Source organism: Prinia subflava, chromosome 2, assembly GCF_021018805.1.
Source record: "Prinia subflava isolate CZ2003 ecotype Zambia chromosome 2, Cam_Psub_1.2, whole genome shotgun sequence".
NCBI classification, from domain to species: domain Eukaryota; kingdom Metazoa; phylum Chordata; class Aves; order Passeriformes; family Cisticolidae; genus Prinia; species Prinia subflava.
In genome coordinates, this window is record NC_086248.1 from 113,229,932 (window position 1) to 113,252,846 (window position 22,915).

At 49.4% G+C, this 22,915-nt stretch overlaps 1 protein-coding gene and 1 long non-coding RNA gene across 2 annotated transcripts in view; one reads left to right on the forward strand and one right to left on the reverse strand.

Annotated features, from left to right (window-relative positions):
• Positions 1-6,417, reverse strand: LOC134547814 (uncharacterized). The gene is made up of 4 exons (XR_010079616.1): positions 6,125-6,417; positions 3,899-3,990; positions 2,146-2,251; positions 1-120 (listed from the first exon to the last, which is right to left on the reverse strand). It is a non-coding gene; the product is annotated as an uncharacterized LOC134547814 (long non-coding RNA).
• The window catches only part of ARHGEF33 (Rho guanine nucleotide exchange factor 33), a 23,758-nt gene continuing 5,589 nt past the window's right edge, over positions 4,747-22,915 (forward strand). Inside the window, exons 1-13 of the mRNA XM_063391927.1 lie at positions 4,747-4,768; positions 7,594-7,643; positions 12,936-13,100; positions 14,674-14,795; positions 15,620-15,762; positions 16,699-16,758; positions 17,370-17,585; positions 18,197-18,326; positions 18,999-19,131; positions 19,833-19,916; positions 20,667-20,750; positions 21,452-21,600; positions 22,484-22,642. Coding sequence (XP_063247997.1) covers positions 4,747-4,768; positions 7,594-7,643; positions 12,936-13,100; positions 14,674-14,795; positions 15,620-15,762; positions 16,699-16,758; positions 17,370-17,585; positions 18,197-18,326; positions 18,999-19,131; positions 19,833-19,916; positions 20,667-20,750; positions 21,452-21,600; positions 22,484-22,642 — 1,517 coding nt within the window. The remainder of the gene's footprint in view (positions 4,769-7,593; positions 7,644-12,935; positions 13,101-14,673; positions 14,796-15,619; positions 15,763-16,698; positions 16,759-17,369; positions 17,586-18,196; positions 18,327-18,998; positions 19,132-19,832; positions 19,917-20,666; positions 20,751-21,451; positions 21,601-22,483; positions 22,643-22,915) is intronic.

Here is a 22,915-nt window from a genome sequence, read left to right on the forward strand (position 1 = left end):
CCAAAGGTGCCTGCTCCAGCAGGGCTTCGGTGCTCCATGGAGCCTCCTCTGGGAACAGCCTCATGGCTCATGTCCTCTGGTCACAGGAGAAGGAGAGGCAGCTCCGGGAGAAGCAGCTCTCTACAGCAGAAGAAATGCATTGTATCACCTCATGGGGTTTTGCCTCTCACATGCTTTCTTGTCTTGAAGTGAAAAAAACAATAATTCTATTCTCATACATATAGACACTATTCTCATTTTCTAGAGGGGGACTGCAAAAGGACACCTAAGCTTGTGCTTGTGGGAAACAGTCGATTTTGTTCAATTTTTTTGTGTTTTGCTTCTGAAACAGCCAGCTAAAAAAACCCCAAAAACCCACAAAACAACAACAACCCCCCCCAAATAAACAAACAACAACAACAACAAAAAACCAAACCACAAAAGAAATGCCTTGTCCTCTGTCCCTAGTCCTTGACTTCAGAGCTAGCAGCATCTTGCAGAGAGCTGTTAATTTAGGAGCCTGTCCTTTCAGCTCCTTTGCTAGGGCTCCACATTTATCTGTGCTGCACAGCAATTATACTGATTTAGGCTGTGCAGTTTCACATTTCCCGTTTTCTGCCTGGAGGGTATCTTGGAAGCAGATCTTTGTCTTTCAGGGAGATATTAGTCTGCCTTTGTTACAGTGCCTCCTCCTTTATGTCTGCCTGCTCTTCTGCTTCAGAGTAACTCGGTGGATTGGCCCAAGAATTGCCCTGACAGCCCTGCCCTTGGGTTACTTGCATTCTCCACAGGCTTTCTTGAGGCCCTTTGGAGCCAAGAGCCCTCCAGTGAAGGGCTGATCCTCCTTAGGGAAGAAATGGAGCAAGTGTGCAGGGCTGCTGCTCCCCACCCTTCAAGCCCTTATTTATTTTCACTCAAAAGAAAATTTTTCATAATCCAGCAAGAAACACAAAATATTCAAGTGCTGGTTGTTGCTGCTCCCCTGCCGTGGCTACTTTGGCAACCTTGCCCTTGGCCCCTGTGCCTTCTTGGCCCCGGCATCCCTAGGAAAGCAGGCAGGGAGGAGCTGGTCCCGTTTCCCTGTCCCCAGCTGGAGGTTGTCTCCTTTGGATGCCACAGGAGGTACTGTAGATCCCCTGAGCCTGGCAGAGCAGCACGGCTACACCAGCGCGTGGCCCCACACGGCCCCGCTGCCGTCACTTCCCAGGGCTCCTCGCCCTCCCTCCCCAGCCCTGTGCCATGCTAATTAAAAAGTCAGAAAGTCTGTGCTGCCTTCTTCCAAGTGCACAGTCCTGGTTTTCGCACGGGCACGCCAGGATGTGACCCGAAGATTATATAATGAGAAGGCTTTTGCTATGCTTGCGTTTCCAATCGGTGATTAGCATATGACAGCCCCGTCCTGGGAAACGTCAATCCACCATTGCTCGCCTCGCTCTCTCTTTTCTTGCACACTCCTAATTCCCAACTCCAGCTACTTCCAGTGCTGAAGGATCTTCACCTAGCCTGGGGTAAGTTTAAAATGTACTCGCCTTGGGATGAAGAGTGGGGTTAATTACGCCATTTTTCATGTTATTGGAAAAAACTAGAGCCGTAACTAATTATATTGTGTGTGCAGCTCATAAAATGATATTTAAAGTGTTTTGCATCTTCAGTGCCCACAGTTATTTTTAGCTGATTCCTTCTAAGATTCTGAACGGAGATCTAGCTTCTTAGTGTGCTGGACAATTTTGTTAGGCTTAGAGACCTCACTTATAGTGAAGTCTCTAAAATAGTTTTAAAAGGCCTTTTTTTTTTCTCTCACCATTAGCTAAATTGAAATATCATGCTGAATTGACTTATTTGGATGACAACAGCATTAGAGTTAGTTGGAGACAAAGTGCAAGAGGGATGAGAGTAAATAATTGATTTTTTGTTCTCTTTAGAGGACTGGGGGTTGTTCTCCAAGTGGGATATTTAAAACAGCCAGCAGCATTGAGACAGTCACCAGGAAGATCCCAAGCACTTATTTAGGAAAACTGTGGATGCTTAGCAACTGAAGCAGCAAAAGTGCTCGGGGAATCCCCTGCACTGTTAACCACGTCATGATTTCAGAAGCAGAACGGGACAGGAAGCCAGACAAACAGTAACAGTTGTGCTCCAAGGCTAGGCTGTGAATGCTTTACTGACCTGTTTGCATGCTGAAGCTTGGTGTAGTCCCTCAGTCTTTTTGATCTGTGATCCTCTGCACAGCTGATTCTCTCCCCAAGTTGTGCCATTCCATGTGGCAGGAGTGCTGGGAGAGAGAACATTGTCACACGGATGCAGTTCAGGCTGCAGGACCTGCACCATGCATGGCTTTGTGCAGGAAGCCCATTCCTGTGCAGCCTCAAGGGCACAGCTCACTGGGACCTCATCCATCCCTCCCTCCCTCCCTGGTTCCCTTCTCCCTCGGGGATCTCATGGGAAGTGTGTGCTGGCCCAGGCTCTGTTAGCAGGCTGCTGTGCTGGGCAGGAGGGGCTGCAGTGCCAGCTGCTCGTGCAAGGCACCAGGGCAGGGTTCTTTGCTGGTCACCAGTGGCCAGCAGCGTGGCAATCACTGGCAGCAGAGGGTCTTTGTTTCCAGCAGATTTGGCTGCTGGAGGGGAGATAGACACAAAAGGGGAAAATACATCCTTTTGCCATGATGGAGGAATCTGGTGGCTTTGACACCTTCAAATTATTCTCTGGGCTTTTCTCTGGAGGTATCATTCTGACTAGATGAGAGCTGCAGGAGTGTAAATGAGTTTTAGTGCTCAGCTCTGAAGAAACAAGCATGTCTTTGCCATTTCTTGTCCCTAGAGCAGGGGCCCTGGGTGTGGATGGCAGGCCAGCACAGCCTGGAATGGCTCCATGTACTGAGCCTGGCCAGTGGGGAGCTTGCAGAGGAACAATAACATCTCCTCATTGACTACCCCGTGGTGGGCTGGCATCAGGAAAACCCTGGATCTGCCACAGGTGGAGGCCTGGGAGTGCTTTAGGAAAGGAGCTTCATGGAGGGCTTGCATTTGCTGCTGACGTGCACATGGATTCATGTATGTGTGTACAGGGAGGGACTTGCTCAGGACTGAGACAAAAACATGAAGGGGAGAATCCTCTCCACCTTTTAACTGCCTTCAAGGGTGCTGTAAAGATGATGGAGTCCAGAATCTTCCCAGAGGTGCGGGTACAAGCTACAGCTGAGGGAAACCCTGACTGGGTGTAAGGAAAAATATTCTTCTTCAGGGTACTGGAGGGCCCAGAGTGGCTGTCAGGACTCCAGTGTGGGAAATATCCAGACCTGAGCTGGACAGAGTCCTGAAGAAGTTTGACATTACTCTTGCTTTAAGCAGGAGGTTGAACTAGAGCCATACAAGAGCTCCTGCTCACCTGCACTCTGCTGTGAGTTTAGGACTTGTCCACTGCCAGCAGAGGCTTGATTTGACCAAGGAGCCCCCATCCAGGGTCTTAGGGCCAAATACCAATCCTGTTTTCCAACCCATTTTTGCACCCTTTAGGCACAAGCCAGACACTGTTCAGCCAGCTGAGGTTCCTGAAATCCCTGCTCCTGGTGAGGACAGTGTTAACAGCTTCCCCACCCACAGCTGGGGGGAACAGAGGACAAACCTTCACTCCAAACCAGGGCAAGGTTCATGTTCTGTTCCAGGGATGAGGAAGGACTGATTGATTTTGCATATTATATTCAGCAATTCAGAAGAACCAGGGGGAGGCAATGTTACATGTAATTCACCGAGCACAGCAGTGAGCCCTAAATGCTGGAAGATGGCCAAAGATAATGCAATTATTTCATGTGACAAAGAACCAAGGGGTAACTCAGGAAACTGCAGATAAAGGACACACAAAGACAGTTACTCTGGTAAAACAGGTAAGGTTTTCTGGACCCACTTAACCAAGGTCAACCTACTTTGCAGTGCAGTCAAAACTCCTGGTTTGCCTGGAGCAGGAGGCAGTGGTGGCATCCCCGGTGTCCCAGTTTCAAAGAATCACTCCTGAGCTCTGCAGAGGACACAGACTGTGCTTAAACATGTCCTTAATAGGATAGGTAGAAGTATGCTAAAAAGAAGTTAAATAATTTATTTCCAGCAAAATGCTGTTCTCTTTGTTTTCAGTGAAAACAGAGGAGGTTCATGTTTCTTTCACGTCTGTTTTGTCTTTCCTACTTGTTCCTCTTCCCCCAGCATGACAAAAGCAATTCTGAATTTTAAAACCAGTTCTCTGTTAAGCACACCAGTCCTAGTTCAACAGCCCAATGACAAAAGTCTCAGGAATTTTCTATGTTGCTGACTAATTTAAATTGGGAGCAAAGTTTTAACAACTTTGCTACTGAAGTTGAATTTATACGTCTATTTTGCTCTGAGACACATACTTAAATACCTTGTCCTCAAAACTTTTAGAGAGATTTAGCTACTTTAAAAACAACTCACATTCCTGTCACCTTTTGGTCACCTGTCCATGGAAGCATAAATGGCCTTGGGCTGGGAGGGAAGCATTTGTAGCAGCATCCACCCTGTGGAGGCCCTGTGAACCCGAACAGATCTTTAGGATGCTTCCTCCTGCTTTGTCTGTTGTCTGAACTTGGAGCAGCTGTGCTCAATAAATCCTTTCTGCATCTTTCTGCCCTCAGGGCTCAGATCAGCTGGCCCACCCCAGGGCTCACATGTGGGCAGCTCTAAGCCATGGGATGTTCCCAGTGACCGTCCAGAGCCCTCCAGAGTGAGGACAGGAGTCCCTGCGAGGATACCCACAGCAGCCATGGACACAAACAAACACGAAGGTAAAGCATCCTCTTGTTTCACTTCTTGCCAGTATGAAAGGCAGCAAGAGAGAAACGTGTTCTCACGGGACCTGTCTGCTGGCCACCAGCTCAGGCCCTTGAGCCACCTCAGGCAGCTGTGGGCAAAGGTTCAGTACTTTCAGTTTCCTAGAAATGTCTGGGGTTGATGTTTTTATCTCTTATTTTAGAACCACTTCTCTCTGGAAAATACTCCTGTGTCATATGTAATGTCCAATGTGGGAAGTCATTCCTTTTCTTGCCTTGTGCCCCACTTCTGCCTTAGGATGTAGAAAGACTTCTGACTGTCCAAAGCTGTGTTTTACGTGAGGTGCTGTGATGAGGATCTGCTTCTCTCCCCCGTGTGCTTTGTAGAGAGGGGTTTTGTTCATATCAGTGCCACAACTCAGATATCTGCACCAATCCCCATCTTGCAAGCACCAAGGTGTATCTTGGCCACATTGCTTGCATGCAATCAATCCTTGCTGAGGTTGTCTGCATTCTAGAAAGTCTGCAAAACTCAAATCCAGAGTTTTAGTGGTTACTGGCTTCTTTCAGATGAATGTGGTACTTGCTTTGCACCCCAGACCCCTTGCATTGTGCTTTGCCTTGCCAGCTCAGAGGCACTGTGTCCGTATGGGGAGGAACTCTGGGAACTATGAGCAGGGGGAGCAGCTCTAGGAGTGTCCACAGCTGTCAGCTCGGGAGAGAGACAGGACCACAGGACCACCTCTTTCCCTCTTAGAAGATGCTTGGTGGTGCCAGTATTCATGGCATAGTTAACAGAAAAGTTAATGCCTCTACTATTATTATGATTATTCTAATTTGATGAAATTAGGTCCATGTACCTAGGCCCTTACAGTACAGCAGGCTGAAAAGAAAATTAACTCAGGGATTTTTTCCAATTAATTGGTAGGCCCTCATGGGCTGCAGAGGCTCATTGCAGAAACTGGGAGATAACCACAAAGTCCCTCATTTCCCACTGTGAGACTGTGAGGAGCCTCCTCTGCTTCAGCTCCTTGCAGTGACTTTACAGAAATGATCTGAGTTTTGACTGGGTACATTCAGAGAGTGCTCATGGCAAAGGTGGGAGGTAAAGTCACAGCAGCAGTGATCCTCTCCCCAGTTCCAGCCTTGCTCAGGAGCAGTTCCTCACTTTTAGTATATCCAAGGACATTACAGACTGATCCACAATCAAATCCACATGAAAGATCCCTACAGATTTCTGCAGGACACGGGTCAGGCTCTCTGTGTTATGTATCAGATTGAAAGAAAATTTGAGGAGGCTCTTCCTTGCTGTGCTATGCTTCCACCTGACACCTCCCATCCTTCACAGAGCTCAGCATTCAATACACTCACCCATGTTGTAAAAACAGCATCTCCTTGTCCTCCCAGCACCTGGTTTGTGTTGTACTGTTAATTCAGAAATGTCCTCGCTCTCTTTGAGTCAGTCCTTACTATCCTGCAGCCAGAGCCCAACAGAACAGGCATGGGCCTCAGGAGATTCAGGAGTCACTGAACACACAGCCTCAGCTCCAGGCATCATGACAAAGCTTCAGGCCAAAGGTCGGTTCCTAATCCACGTGGTTGCAGAGAAAATCTCAAAAAAAAAGAGAAAAGAAAGGCCAAAGCTGTAAACAACCTGTAATTTAAAATTTGAAATATGGGACTTGGTGCAGGCTGGCTGATGAGCCCCAAATAGCTGGCAGTTTGGAGTCATAGTTACTTCTCCCAGTCAGCCTGCTGCTTCTTGTTTTCCCCAGGAGGAAGCATAAGAGGATATTCCCCAGAGGGTCAGTGTCTGACCCAGCTACTCAACCCTCAGCTGAGAGAGCCACTAGCACTGGCAGGAAGTGGCACATGGGCAGAGAGGAGCACACAGCCTCTCTGCCTCTCCCTTCTGCAAGTCACTGGGGAATTTGCTTGGGCTCCTCTGAATCAGGACAAATCCTAGAGACCAGAACAGGGCCATTTCATAGGTGTCCTTGCTGGTAACCCACATTCCCCCTCAGGGGTAAAGAAATCAGAATGGAGCTATCCTTGTATAGCTCTGACTTCCAGGCTCCAACTTTCCTCTGGCTGACTGTGCAGAGTCTGCCCTGCCAGCATTTCTAGCCTCTGCAGGACTGAATTTCTGTGGTCTTGAAGGCCCAGGCTCAAAAAGCACCAAGCATCTGCAGCCAGCATGGAAAGGAGTTTGGCTTCCCCTGGAGCTGGGCATGGCACTGTTAGGTTGTACACGACCAAGTGGGATCACCATACCACAGACCCCCAGGAATGAGAAAAGCAATGAAAAGGTGTAATTTGGGGAGGTTAGAAAAGACATGATTACTGCTTGGACTGCATTGTGGCAAAATATAACTTAAAATATACAGATAAGGTATTTTGCCTTTTGTGGCAATAATAGAAATATGTACAGATATAATAAAGGATAAAATTGACTGTTTCAGTAGAGAAACAGATCAGCAATGCTTTAGGACAAAAAACCCTGTTAACCTAAGGCTGCTACACAGAACTCACCTTCACAGAGAGCATTTTTGTCCTATTTGAACATAGAAGCTTTCTCATTTCCTTGCATGGATCAACTCTGGCCAGACACAGGGCAGCAAATTTAACAGTGAATTTAACATCTGAATTTAGGTGAGTCATTCCTATTTTATACTTGCAGTTTATTTTACAAACTATATGGTGTTCAGACCTCCTAAAGTGAGACTCGAGTCCTTTAAAACTGATTTGTTCCTCAAGAGGGACTTCAAACCCTCTGTTCCAGTTATTTATAGCAGCCATTATAAGTCATTTTAATTGACTGAAGTTCTTTATTCCCACAGGAGGGACTGAAAGTGTGCCTGTGAGTACCCCTGCAACACAGATTTCCCAGGTAAAGATGAGTAAAACGCCCTAAATAACTCCAAGAGTCTAAAGAGTTACTAATATATAAACAGCAGATAAAAAACTAAATTAAGTTGAAGGGAAAATGTAGGCATTTACAAGGAACATGGCAATTAAAATGTGCACACTGCATGAATAAATATCACACATCTTGGGCCTCATCTTAAAAGACCTTTCAGTAAAATTTCTCTGCTCACAACCAATTGTATTTAGGCAGGAGATTTGTGAGCTCAGCTAATTAAGCAGCTGAGATCATTAGCACCAATTAGAGGATGTCGATTCACGGGGCTGGGGGCAGATTTCATGCCTGAGCTTTGATGAGCTTTCAGCAAACCTGATGGACTGTGCCAGGAGCAAGGCTCTGGTTGACTGACGTGGGGCAGGGGTGTCTGATGCAGCCCAAGTGTTCTGTGGGGCTTTGGGTTATCCTGGCACCCTCCCAGCTCCTCACACCACGGGGTGCTCTTGCCTGATAACCCAGAGCAGCCAGTGTTGAGTGTTGAGTCTTTCTGCATGTCTTTGTCCAGCCTCCCAGCCAGAAGCTTGGAAGCCCTGGGGATCAGTTCCTCCTGAGCTCTGTGCCCTGTCTTTGGGCTAACATTTGTGCTGCAATTGGACACCACAGATGCTGTCAGGTTGTCTGTGACCACAGCCCTGGGAGTATCTGTGCTATGAGATGCAGTTTCAGCCTTTCCACAGTGATGTTTCCTATGCATTTCCAGTCTGCAGGAAATGCAACAGAGTTTTGAGCACTTTAATCGCTGGTCTGGTTCAATATGGAACCATAATCTGAGGGAGGAAACATACCCCTGCAGTGGAAACCCAGACTATTTGACACCTCCCTTGTCACCATTGCAACACTAATGGCTGTAATTACTTGCAAGTGCACCACGGCAAGTGGAGAAGGCACAGCTTTCCATGAGCCACCCAGCACTTGTGTCATCTCACCCTCTTTTCCCATCCACACAGCTCCAAGGGCCCAGCACAGTGGATCCAACATGCACGTGGGACCATGTGCTAGAAGCACATGTTTTTTTTCCAGCTGGCATGTGGGGACCTTAATGAACCCTTAAATGTCAGTCGCCAGCTGGCTCTTCCCTCCTGCTTCAGCAAACAATGCAGTTTCCAAAAGGGACTGCACTGATGTGGAACAAGGGCTGATGAGTACTTGCAGCCTGCTTTAAGTCCCTTCATTGCTCTCTTCTGTACTTCCTCTGCTGCTCTGACTGAATTCCTACCACCCTTGCCTGGGATATATATGCTGGATGTACTCCTAGGAGCAGCTTCTGTACCACTGTAAATGACTGCAGCTCTGCTGCTTTCCTGCTGTGAGGCACTGCAAGCCTTCCTAATGCTTGGCTCTAGGAGTGCTGCCCTTAAGTACAGGAGCTGGTAGCTGTTCTAAAAATCAGCTGTTTCCTGGTAAAAGCATGCATCATGCAACTCAGAAAAATCAGATCCAGGGCTTGTGTCAAAGGCTGGAGTTTGTGCCAGACTGGTTTCAAGCAGTGTCCTCAGGCAGCCCTCTTCTGAGAGACAATATCTAGTTACTTCTTCAGAGCAGCCCAAAAGAAATGCAAAGTGGTGGACAGTAGAGAAGTTGGGGGAAGCACCACAGACAGTACTCCTTCATAGCCACAGAAGGTTTTGCTCTTTTCAAGGACATATTTATAATAGCAGAATTGTTCTGTGCAGTATTTCTTTATCATGAGCCTGTTTTCTATCGGTTTTGGCAGGCTTCAGCTCAAGACAGCAGGTCCTGTTCTAGTGTAAGGATTTAGGCAGCTGCCAAGGGTGGCAGATGCAAATGGTCATTGCTGTGAAGACAGAGCCTGGAGAGCCCAGCCAGTGCTGGGGGAAACCTGTGGGGACACAGCTGCTCTGAGAAGCAAGGGCTCCCTCTCATCCTTCCAGGGGCAGCCAGGACAGTGACCCAGCTCACCAAGGCTCTGCTGCCCTCTTTCCATCCCATGCCTTCCTTCCATAGACCATCCCCATCTGCTGCCCACAGCCATCACCCCTGGGCTGCCTCAAAGCCTGCACAAAGCTTTAGGCTACAAGGACAGGCATTATCTTTTACAAACGTCTCAAATTTCTGGCACTCACCAAGGGAGAGGGAGGAGACTCTGCAGTTTTGCTGCCTCGGGCCCAGGAAGCAGCATCAGTCCTGTGCACCCTTGGTGAACAGCAGGGGTTTTCCACACAGAGCTGAAAAATGTCAGGGCAGCAGGAGAAACAGCAGTCAGGGGCCCCAAGAAAGACATCAGCTACTACAGACACATGGCACTGGATGCCTCCCTGCTTTGCTTTGGCGGGTTTGAGGGCCACACTCCAAAGGCAGATGGGCACTGAAATCTGTACCTGGTACCAAATTATTTAGATGCCTAAATGCTTTTTTTGAACAGTTCTTGGACAGGTTTGAAGGACTCCCTATGACTGTGAAGATTCATTTATCCTCTAGGCATTAGTTCAATTGAAGTTATTGTTTCTTAAATTCCAACTTTAACTTAAGTGTTAAATTACGTCTTTACTCCCATGAATTAGTGAGCTGGGACAACACATTACAGTTTAACTGTTGCTGTAGCACAAAATGTGTCTTTTTTGGTATGGGTTACACTTAGAAACTTTGGAACATACAGTTGCCTTGACCTTCTAGAGGGTTACAAACCTGTGAGTACCTCTCTGGTCCTGCAGGCACAGCCCATCCCTGTGGAGACGGAGCCCTGTCACTTGGGCAAGACATGGGCAGGGCCTGATACCTCAGTGGCTTCAATATTTTAACATCTTATGAGATTTAAAGGATGCTTTTCTACAGCTTGCTTCTAGAAATGAGCTCAAACTGAAATCCATAGCTACACCATGCTTGGCAAGAATTTAAAGATAACATGCTGTTCCTTTACCACTTCACCTGATTTTGGATCAACCCTGCATCCAATGCAACAAGAATGGATTTCCTCTCTATGCTAACCCTGACCTGCTCAGGGTTTCAGCACTTCTTGTTCCATCATACAAGCTCTGTGGCTGGTTGGTGTTTCTGGCTGCATTCATCCCTCAAGCAGCAACGCAAGGATGCATTTCAGTGTCTGAAACAGCCACTGCTAGCTGCATGGTGCTGAGGAAGGATATGTGGGGCAGGACAGACTCAGGCTGGGCTCTGGAGCACTGAGATGGACACACAAAGAACCTAAGGCAGCACTGTCACCATAAAAGTAGAGACTGGCCAACAGTGAATCCCAAAATAGCAGGTCACTGTCTGCTCTTAGATGCAGCAGAGGATATTTTGTCCAGCCTCTAATCCAAATCTTTACTTTTGTTGGCTGACCTCTGCTTTCATAGTGTTTCAGTGCACATGGACACCAAAGTCTCTGCAGTGATGATTTTTGCTGATGCCTTGCAGTTTCTTACTGTGAAACCTCAAGATCAGCAATGATCCCATCCCTATACCATTCAAAGGATCTGTGTAGTTTACCCTTTCTGGAAGCACCTGAGGAGGAGATGGCCAGGCTTGTGGGCAGGAACATTTCATTTTCAGCTTATTCTCCCCAGACCATGTCACCTCCAGGGCCAGCTCCAGGACTGCTCCACTGCTAGCTAGACTTGGGGCCGTGATATCTCCATTCTGAAGCAGATCCCTAAAATGGATAGCATAGGTTACAATGGAATAATAGCATACTCCAGCTGGAAGGGACACATCTAACAACTCAACCCTTTCCACTTGGAGGGCAGTGTGTGATGCAGGCTGGCACACAGACTGTGCCCTGGCCACATCAGCTCCAGGGGAAGAGTGTCAAGCAGGGATAGGAATAGTAACATTTTGCACAGTCACAGTACTTTATAACCCTCCCTCCCTTCTCCAGGCACATATGTTAGGGTGCCTGATGATGCTGAGGTATCAGGAGCAGTGTGGTCATTGTCTGCCCTAAGCAGCCCCTCTAACCTCAGGCTACGTTCACAGGTCACAGGGTGACACTGTGGCCAGGAGGGCTGGGGGAGAGGGTTGAGCCGAGGGTCTGGAGCTCCAGCTGGACTCAGGGTTGTCATCCTGGTGAGGGAAGCTGTCCCCGGCCTCCTGCTCCCTCTGCACTGCCCAGTGGTTCCTGCAGTCCCGCTCCTCCTGCGCAGGCACCCTGGAACTGTGTGTGCAGCCAGGCCAGAGCGGGCCGTGGGTGAGCTGGGGCAGCACGGGGATGGCAGGCAGACATCCTCTGGAAAGACACGGCCCGTCCTGCCCGGGGGGCGGCGCGTGCCAGTGCCCCGAGCTATCGGAAGCATCTCTGCTCCATTTGCAGGACTCGAGCGCCTGAGCTCCCGGGGCGGCTCTCCGCTTACGGCCAGTGCTCCCGCTTTGGACTCAGTTTATAACCAGATGTTAGGCCGCATTTCTGTGGGAAAGGTAAAACTCCTGAGCGCCTTGGGCCGCGACCTCGCTGCGGGCTTGGTGCAGGCGGGGCGAGCCTCGCTCACAGCGCCGGGGGCAGAGCAGGCCCCCAGCCCGAGCTGCTGCCTCAGGGGAGTCCCTGCTCAGCTCTGCCACATCCCCCCCGCTGCCCACTCCACACCTGCCTTGTCTGCTTGCTCTGCCAGCCTGCCTTGGCCCCGTCCATCTCCTGCTTCACCCGGCTATCACTGCCTGCCTCCAGTTAGGTGGTGAGCTCTTCCAGCAGCACCAGGGCCTGTAGGGACAGAAAACAGAGAGAGTGGGCACAGCGTCACTGTGTGCCAGGGGAAAACCTCCTGTGCCCTCCCCAGCACAAGTTCGGGCTGCCTCCTTCCATGGAAAGGCAGAGGCATTCTGTGGCAAAGGACAGAGCTTCTCCACAGCTCCTGGAGAGCGAGGGGTTAGAGAACCAGCCCCACCAGCACGTGTGGGAGGAGGACTTGCTCAAAACTGGACACATTCTTGATCGCTGAGCTGCTTTGGAGATTAATAACCTGGCTGCTCTTATTGCAGACCTTCTTGGCATGTTTCAGGCTGTCCTCTCCTACTGCAGGCTGACAGGCTGCAAACTGCCAGGGAAGCTGGAAAGACTAAAAAAAAAAATGTTTTTAAAGAAAGTCAAAATTGGGGCACATTGATTTCCCAAGACAAACACCTCCTACTCTGCACTGAGGCTGCAGCAGGGCCCAAACCTCTCCCCATGTTTCCCAGCAATGAAAGGAAGGGGAGAAAGAGGACAGCACCTTACAGGATGGGTTACACACAGCCTTTGTGACCCTTGGGGACACCAACAGGTGAGCCGGGGAGGAGGGACTGACCCCGCCGTGTCTGTGGTTGCTGTAGTTGCAGGCTTTAGCCTCTGAGCTGAAGGCGGGTTTCACAGAAGCAATGCAGGAGCTGTCACGGATCCAGCATGGCGAGTACGCCCTGGAGGAGAAGGTCAAGAGCTGCCGCTGTGCCATGGAAGAGAAGGTGGCTGAGATGAAGAATTCCCTCAACACCTTCAAGGTAGGCGTGTGACCTGTGGGGAGGCTTACACATTCCACGGGAGCCTGTGTTGCAGAGGGAAGCATTCCCCTGCCTCCATCAATCCTTCCTGTTTGCAAAGAGAGGAGCGGGCAGTTAACTGTTTTGGATACACCCAGGGTACTTCCTTTGGCTTTGGGTCTCCCCTGACTGCTCCAACTCAAAAGTAAGCCACACTGGCCTATTTAGCCTTCTTGACTGGCCTTGAGGCAGTGCTGAGAGTTACCTGGGCACCAGCAGCCCTTGCTCTGGGCTGGACATGCCATGGGTTTATGGCCTGTTCACAGGCCACTACTGGGCCACTGTCCCACACCTCTCCCTGGGTCAGGTCTCCTGCCTTTCCTGCAGGAACCAAAGCTGCTGGGGAGCAGCAAATCAACACAAAACCCTTAAGCCTTTTGAAGCTGCATTTCCACACGGCTGGGAGGAAGTGCTGCCTAGTTTATCTGGCCCAAGAGGATAAAGACAAAGGGCTGGAGAGACAGCCTAGCAAGAAGGCTTGAGGTACGCTTTAGACCAGCCAGCGTCTCCATGCAGAACCTGGATGACAAGGCAGGCAGAGGAACTCTTGTTGTTTTCACTGCAAATTTTCCCCATGGGGTTTAGCTGAGTCAGTAATGCCTTGTGAAGTTAAGGGGGGCTGCTCACTGAAAAAGGCCATTCCTAACCCTGTGACAGGGAGACAGAGGGCATTAGGCAAAAGGAGCCCTTGGTGCCAGACAAGCAAGGGAGACAACAAAAAGGGCAAGGGTGTATGGGTTAGGTCTCAGAGCAACCAGACACAGGGTTACCCAGGACACTGTCACGGGAAAAGGGGACTTAAAATGCAGATACAAAGAACCATGCAAGCAACAGCAAAGGCAAACACTGCTCTCCCTCTGCCTCATGCCCATGTTAACTATCCAAACACCGAGCTCCCAGTGCAGCCACCTCCTTGCTTGGAGAAAATCCTTTGGTTTACATGAGACTCCTGAGTATTTCTCCTCAATCCTGCTGCTCACGTTCATAAAACCTGCAGAAATTTCATGCATCAGAGCTCTGAGTAAGGCTTGGCTGAAACTGCTTGAGGGAGGATGGACAGGGAGGATATGGAGGGCCCCATTTCCTTAGGAAACTAAAAGGGCAGATCCATGGCATGATTGGCAAAAGCTTATACATCCCAGTGCTCCCACTGGGATCTGAACCAAGTGCAATGTGTGAACACACATGCTGGAGGACTGCAGAGGGAAACCTGTTCCCTCTGGTCCATCTCCAAATGCCATTCAGGGCAGGAGTCCCCCCAGTGCTTTCTGCTGGTGCTGGATGAAGCCCTGAGTCCCACCTCCCACCAGTGCCTCCATCACGTGGCACCACACTGCTTGGGTGAGTTGCCTGTAGAATGAAGGATCCCCACGCTGTGCCTGGCACGTGTGACACATCCTGGACTAGCAAAGGAAGAGTGTCTGGTCACAGAGCCACTCCCCACAGCAGCCCGAAGTGCCCTTGGAGCACAGCAGCCAGCACTCAGAGCTGTGATGGGCACCCTGGGAACACTGTGCTTTTGCCTGTTCCTCAGGAGGAGCTCAGCGATGCCAAGTCAATGATTGAAGAGATCAGTGCCAAGCAGGAGGAAATGCAGCAGAAAATTGAGCAGCTGCAGCAAGAGAAGCGGCGGGAATCACGGAAAATGAAAGCTAAGTAAGGGCCCAAACTCCAGGGGGCTGAAAATGCTAATTAGCAGTGCTGTCCATTTTGTTCTTAATTTTTTTCATGGCTGGACATGTGTATCAACCCTGTTTATGATGGGAAATGCTTCAGCTCACCCCAGGATTTTAGACACACACCCCACAGAGCAAAGACAGAAGAAAAATGCTAACAGCTCACTGTGATTCCAACAGCAAAACAACCCCCAGCAGCTCCCTGGAGAACCAGGCCTGGTGGAGCAGAGACCCACTAAAGACAAGCTGGGGCTGTTGAGAGTCAGAAGCCTCCAGCACTCAGACAACAGCATTGCAAGTTCCCCTTCCAAGCTTGCAGGACTCAATGGGCTCCTGGTGGTGCAGTCATGCTCTGCTTCCCTGTCACCAACCTCTTCTCCTCTGAGCAGAGTCACAGAATAATCATGTGACATTCTGCACACTGCTGGGCCACACTGATGCTCTCATGAAGCAGATGATTGTCCAGCTTGGTCCTAATTAGCCTCCTTCTGAAAACAGAGTTTTGATCATGAGTCTATACAGCTGCCTTGATGCAAACACTTTGCAAATCTAGGCTAGCCCCTCAGCTAATTAAGCTAATTTAATTAGATTAAATATGCTCTGCAAAAGAATAGATCTGAAATAACCTTCTCCTATAGCCACTGGAAGTTATTTCCAGAACATTCCAGTTCCATTCATGAGCTGCCAATTCCATTCTCTGCTAGAGTTGTCCCATTTCTGACAGTGTTGGCCACAAATGTAGTGTAGGAGCCTCACCTGTAGCATTCAGAGTTTCCAACCACCTCGTTCTGTGTGTTTGTGCAGAAGAGCACAGAAGGACGACCACGGGTCACAGACAGTGCCAACACCTCTCCAGGGCAGCCCATTCCGCTCCATCAACCTCCCAGAGCCTGTGCTGATGAATGAAGATTTCACCAGTCTCTTACACAACGTGACTTACGAAAAAGGTAAGAAACACAACAGGCAAATGCAGTGCCTTCCTCAGGAAAACAAATCAGGAAAAGATCACTGGGGTCACCTGGGTTCAGCAGTATTTGCTTTGTGAAGGCTGTCCCAACAGGCATTTCTTGCCTTCTCCAAGGAGAGGAGTGCAGGCCAGATCTTCATTCCTGTAGTGCCAGTGGCACAGATACAGAACCAGATGGGGGCTCTTGATAAAAACCCTGGTTGGTTTCTGTGTGAGGGAGCAGGGTGCAGGAAGGAGGATCACACCTTGGTGAGGAAAACACTGTCAACTGCCAAACACTTGGAACTGGAATCAAAGAAAAGGTGATGGACCAGAGCTTTTCATTCTATAATTAAGTTTGGGGGTGTAAGCTGGTCTATCACTCTCTTGCTGTTCAGATAGGAAGACGATAAAAACATATTGATTTAAAATGACAACAAAGGCAGAGATTAGATGAAAACCATGTGCTGTTTTCTACTCTGTTTTGCGCAGCACCTGCCAGCTGTGGCCCTCCTCTGCCCTGCACTCTGAGGTGGCACGTTAGCCCTCTCCCTCCCATCCCTCTGGCACAGCCACCTTTCTCACCCTCTGCTCTTCAATAAGCTCCTCTCCACTCAGGATGGCAGCCCTGTCTCCTCTTTGTTCTGTGTGGAGTATTTTCTACCCAACATTCACCTGCCTGCCAGGAAAAGCCAAGGCTGCTCACGTTCCTGTGCAGTCACAGCACTGAGCACAGCAGGGACCCCACATTACCTGCCTGCAAGTGCCACTGAAACACAGACTGTGACAAGAGCACAGCAGTGAAGATCCCCCTCACTGGAGAGTCCAAAGAGCTGTTTTCATAGCAAAACTGTGAGGGACTAGAGGATTTAACCCTACTGACAGGCAAGCTCTACAGCTGCCTTCTGTTACTAAAGTTCCCTTTGTTCTTCAACAGTGTCTGACACCAGGATCATGCCCATGGGAGAAGGAGGTGTGAAAGTCATAGCAGGCCCAGGTAAGAAAATACCAAACATCAAAAGGCAGCAGGACAATGATTCAACTGGAGTGCTTGCTTTGCTGCACTGAAGAAATGCTCTCAGGGAAGGTGTTTCACAGGGATGTCTTTCACTCTGCCATGTACCTCCATTTTCCTACTTGCAGTTGAGACAGGAGGGCAGACCTGTGTCCCTGAAGTGCCTCTGATGGTCAGTGCCAAGGATTTGGCAGAGAAAGCCTTTCTGCTGTTGCTTTCTTAGATTCTAAGTGCTTTTGCAGAAAGGAAGAATTGAAGCTTCCTGAGGTGACAAAGGATAGCAAGAGCACCACTTTCCCCCCTTGGGATGAGATGGTGATTCTTCTTCTCTAACATATGTCTAATTTTGGATCTTATTTGGCTTGAAAATAAATGCTGGAAGAGTGCAAACCTTGTTCTGCTGAAGAGCTCACCAATTTAACTTCCATTGTAAATGAACTCTGCAAGGCTACAGCCTTTGTGAAGAACAAAGAAAGCTCCAAATTCACCTTCCAGTGCTCGAATGGATGGGAGCACAGCTTAGCTGCCTGCTGCAGCACAACCTGTCAGAGCTGCTGAGGTGTCAGAGTCCACAGAGCTGTTTGTCATTGCAGGGGCAGCCATAGAGACAGATGACAGCCTCAAGCCTCCCCTGGCAACAGAGGGGCAGCCCAAAATGCACCTGCCATCAACAGTATGGAAGCAGCCCAAGGACACCAAGGACTGGGGAGATGAATACATTTCCAAAGAGCAACCGGAGAGAGGGAAAGACATGGGCCAGGGCAGATACAGCTCAGCAGACAACATCATCTGTGAACCCTCTCTGGCTGGTAAGGAGTAGAAAACTCTGGCTAGAGAGGCTCAAAGCTGGTGTGAGCTGGCTGGTGATGAGCATCCGCGGAGGGAGACACAGGCCAGTTTCTGCTGCTGGGGGGAATCTCTCAGGGCCTCGCCCTCCAAGACCTCTGGCCTTTGTATTTGTTGGGCTGTGTGACTGACAGAACCCCTCTGTACCCAGGACAGCCCTTCTCCTTTCCAAGACCTGTCAGGTTCAGAATACTGCTGGGATTGCAGCAGTGTAGTTGCTTATGTGGGTGAAAAATGCAGCTTCTCATTCTGCAGGGATTTTTCAGGATGGGAAACTCTGATAGGAGTTTTTTTGCCCTTGCATCCTTGTTTTGTTATTCTTAGAAAAATTTGGTATTCATAGGGATTCCTCTGTTTTGGAGCTTTCTTAGCAAACTGAGGCTCTGGTGATGTCTGGGGCATGCTGTAGCATCAGGCTGGAGTTTAACATTTTGGGTAAAGAAGACACAAAAAGAAGAGACATTGATATCACTTCTAAACAAGTCCTTTCATGGTCCCTTCACCAGTCTAACATGCAGCTGTCCTTGAGGTCAGTATTTTCCTATTTTAAAACTTAACCATTATCTTCTGGAAGCCAAAAGGCAGAACATCGCCTTGGAGCTGCTGGAGTCAGAAAGGAAGTACGTCATCAACCTTTCCCTGATCCTCAAGATCAAGGCCACGCTGCAAGGGCCAGACGTGAAAAGAAGCACCAAAGAGAGAAGGTATTTGATGTCATGTGCTCTCTGTCTTTTGGGGGCTTTTCTTCAGTCACTATTACTTCTGCAGTATCCCCTCACACACTTTTCTTACATCCACACAGAGATCTTTGAACACTTACTTTATTTCCAGTTGAAAACTGGAGGCACTGGGAGGTTTTTGCAGTCATTGAAGACGTTCCTGCCTGTCCCTTGCATCTTGTCCAGCATCTTCACTCTGATTCTGGGTGACATCAACGTGAAGTGGCAGAAAAGCAGTAGCACATTTTGACCAGCTCTCCATCAGTGGGTTGTCTCATGAAAGGGCCTGACAAGTGGGACAACACAGAAAGCTGGGGAGCTCCTCCAAGCTCTGAGTGGGATGGCTCAGGACCACGGTCCTGCATCATCAGCCACTCAATGCACTGCAAGGAAAGCCTAAGGAGCTTTCAAACCCTTGATGAATAGCCAGTTGGAGAGGGCACCTGCAGGCACACAGCAGCCAAACCAGCCCCCTGATGCAGCCAGGATCCCAAGCACAGGAGTCAGTGACACCTGCACCACAGCAGCTATAAGAGGTGTAGCCAATGATACACTGCAAGGCTGTGCTGAGCACTCAGGAATGCCCCCCTCAGCAGTACTCACTTGTTAGGGTCGAGGTTTTGCTCATGTAACCAGTCTGATTTGGTCTCCTGCCAGCTTTTTCCCCAACTCTCTGCGGTTCCTGGTGCAGCAGCACGTGGATTTGCTGCACGCTCTCCAGGAGCGAGTGCTGAGCTGGCCGAGGCAGGGGATCCTAGGAGACATCTTCCTGAAGCTGACAAATGATGAGGTATGCTAAAGACCTGAAGGCCAAGGCCTTTCAGCAAGGCCCTTGCAGCACAGTCCTGGTTCCCTTTAGTGTTCCCTTTAGCCCCTTTAGTGTTCAGGGATCCCACATGCCAGACCCCCTGTGGGCAAGCAGCCTCACAGCACAGCTCCATAAATACAGGAGCCCCAGACCTGCCTGCAGGAGCCACAGTGAGCCCTGACAGCCTGAATGGCTGCATTCCCAGTGAGGGTGGGAAAAGAGAGTGGTTCTGATGCTGCCCTGCCCCAATACACCTTGCTCAGAGTTCTGACAAGCAGCTGGGCAGGCAGAGGCCCATATGGTTTGTTGCACCCGCTTCTGTTGCCCTGGTGAGCAGCAAGGATGTGTAAAAACTCATCTGAAACTTTATAAATTTTAAGAGTCTCAGATATAAGAGGTTCATACTGCCCAGCCCCTCCACCCCTCCCCACCTGCAGTAAAGCTTTACACACTGTGCTCAACAGCTGGACACATTTTATAAAACGAAAAAACTTTAAAACTAAACTATAAAACTTTAAAAAAAAGCTTTCCTGAGAAGTTCCAAGCCCTGAAGGAGTGAAACAGCAGCTCTGCTGCACTTGTGACCTTCCAGCAGTGGTGGTGGGGAATCAACAGTTTGGCTGGCTCTGTGACCAAAACTCTCTGTTAAGTTTGTTTGTTCTTTTCTCTTTCTCTTTCGTCAGAATAATTTTCTGGACTACTACGTTGCTTACCTGAGGGACCTGCCGGAGTGCATCTCTCTGATCCACGTGGTGATCCTGAAGGAGGTAAACTTCCTTCCTGCCTGCTCCCCAGACACGCAGGGGCAACATGCAAGCCTGGCTGTCTTCCTGTGATGCCCACCCATGCTGGGACTCTCCTGCCATTCCACTTGTTCTGTGTCCTGGAGGTTGCTGCACTGATGGCACCTGCAAAAGGCAGATTTAACACCTTCCTCCCTGTCTGAAACCAAAGCTGCTTTTCTGCTGTGCATGAAACAATCTCTCAGATTACACCTCCCAAAAGCTTGCCTATGCTACCCAGACCTTTTCCAGGAACTGTCTCCTGGAAAATGGAAGACCCATCCAAAAAGTCCTTTATAGAGAAAAGAGCCTTCACTTTCAGCTTCACCTATTTGGTCCTGGATTCTTGGTTTAAACTTGGAAAGTTAAATATAAAGGCAGTTTAAAGTGCAATAACTGAATCACATTTGCTTGCTTCCAAGATATTTTAATTTAGAAGTCAACCTCATTTTGTTCAATTAATTTGAGCCTAAACTAAGAACTTCTTTCTGAACAACAGTGTCTTCTTGGGGTTTCACTGAAACTTAACTAGTTTCAGCGTGCACTTTCAGTGTGCACCCCTACTTAATTAGGCTCAGTGTCCCTAGCAGATAATTCCCAAGCTAAATGCCTGGTGTGCCCCTGTGAACTGCTGTAACTCCTTAGAGCATAACTACCCATTAAACCACAGAACCATCTGGAGGGAGATGTGTTTTATGGGTGGAAAAGACTCTTAAGTCGCTTTATCTCTTTCAGGTAGAAGAAGAAATCAAGTCTGATCTCTACATTCTGTTCTTTCATATAGTCCAGCGGATCCCTGAATACCTGATTCATCTCCAGGTAGGGCCCCAGGATGGGAACTGTTGTTTAACTCTTATCACATCAGGTGACATTAACTCAGAGCAGGGCCTGCACAGCTACAGGGTCCTGACAAACCCAGCAGGTTCTTTGAAGAAAAAAAACAACAACTTTGAAAGCAAAAGCCAGCTAACAAGAGGTTAAGTTTCTTTTTCCCATGAGCTTGCTTATATTTGCCAGTTTCTCCAATTGACCTGACAGAAAGAGCTTTTGTCCCCTGGGAAGCCAAAGGCTCTGGTGCTCTGGGAGAACAGGAGGCCAGAGATGGGACACATCTGAGAGGGCCCCAGGGCCCAACAACCTGTCCTACAGAGAGATGGCTGATAAAAAGAGATCTGCTTCGCAGAAGGCTTGTCTGAATTGTACTGAAGCATTTCAGATCAGGCAAATACAGAAAGCAAGCCCTAGAAAATCAAAACACTGGTTTAGTCACCCAAAGCTGAACCCAACCAGTGCCTCAGCCACACATCCTGGGATTACATTTACAGTGTTCCTTGTGCATTTGCACTGGACTAGCAGGAGGCAGCCCCCAGCCAAGCCCCTCAGGAACCGATGGTGCCTAGCAAAGCTCCCCCAGGGCAGTGCAGGAGCACTCCAGAGCCCTCATCCATGGTTCCAATAGCACGTCGTCCCCAGGAAGGGTCAGGACAGCCCCAAACAGCCTGCTCTCCTCTGTGCCCCAGAACGTCCTCAAGTTCACGGAGCAGGAGCACCCTGACTATTACCTGCTGCTGGTGTGTGTGCAGCGCCTCCGCGTCTTCATCTCGCACTACAGCCTCCTCTTCCAGTGCAACGAGGACCTGCTGATACAGAAGAGGAAAAAGCTCAAGAAGTAAGCACAACATCAGCACACTCTCTCTGTCACCAGGGAACGGAGGGGTGGGGGAAGCCTGGCAAACAGGGGGTTTAGGTCCAGGCGAGATCAACAGGCACATTGCTCTGTTGAAATAAAACAAAGCCCTTTGCACCTGAATGCTGGAGAAGAACCACTGCTGGCATTGGCCCTCCAACTGAGGTCAGCTTTGGGATGGGCCCTCTGAGAGCGAAAGAAAAACCACTTCTAAATCCTTCTAAACATAGCAGCCACATGTTTCATGGGCTCCTTTGATTCCTTAAGCTGGTGGCAAAGTCACTCCCCAGTGGGAAAACACAGGGGGATTTAGCTCTGGCAGCTCCAGGCTCTGGGGAGGGTGAGGACTGTTTCCCTTATGGGCTGAGACTCCAAAAGAATGGTGTTATCCCATTTTACTGGGGGAGGAGGGGGGAGAAACAAAAGCCTCCCATAACCTGTTGGAGATGTACTATGACAGAAATTACCCTGAATGTAGAATCTCAAGATGCAGTTCAGAGCAATTCCCTGAAACCAAGGCTTTTTACTAAAATCAGAATCTGGTCACCTTTGCTCCTTGTGATGATTTACCTGAGGAGTAGGACAAGATCAAATTTCCAGGGGAGCTTCCAAGCATGGAGGGTGGTAAAGGGCTGGAGCAGATTGCTGGGGAGGGACTGCTGTCAGGAGAGGTGTTAAGAGCACCACAGAAAGGAGAAAGCCCTGCTGGCTGGAGCAGACTAGGTGGGACAGGCTCTTCCTTGGGGTGGGCAGAGGTGAACGGGAATATTGAGGTCCCTCCCAGTCCTGTTTCCTGTGATTCTACACGCTCGTGCTCATTCCCTGCCTTATTTCTTAGCCCGACGATGGATTTCTCCTCCCTCAGGTCATCCCTGGTGAAGCTGTACAAAGGTCTCACCTCCCAGTGCACCAGCCAGGAGGTTTCTCCAACCCCCAGTGCGGCATCGATGCGGGACAGCGGGATCCACACGGAAGAGGCCATGCAGTCATTCCCAGCAGCACCTTCCTCGGGCACAACCACCCCGTAAGCCTGCTGTCCTCGTGGGCAGCTTCCTCACCCACACCGTGCCAGGGACACCGGGCAGCTACAGGCTGGCGTGTCCAAAAGCACTCCCTGTGCTCCCTGCTAAGGCAGGACTCAGGGAGGACAGGAGTTTGTTTAGGCCTGACAGTGCTGTGCACACTCACACTCTGCATTATTCACTGTCAACGCTACAAGAGCTGGGAAACAGGACTGAGGTCTCAGAGCAGGGAAAAACTTAGTTTTCCACACAGCACACCTGAGAGCACTGTCCAA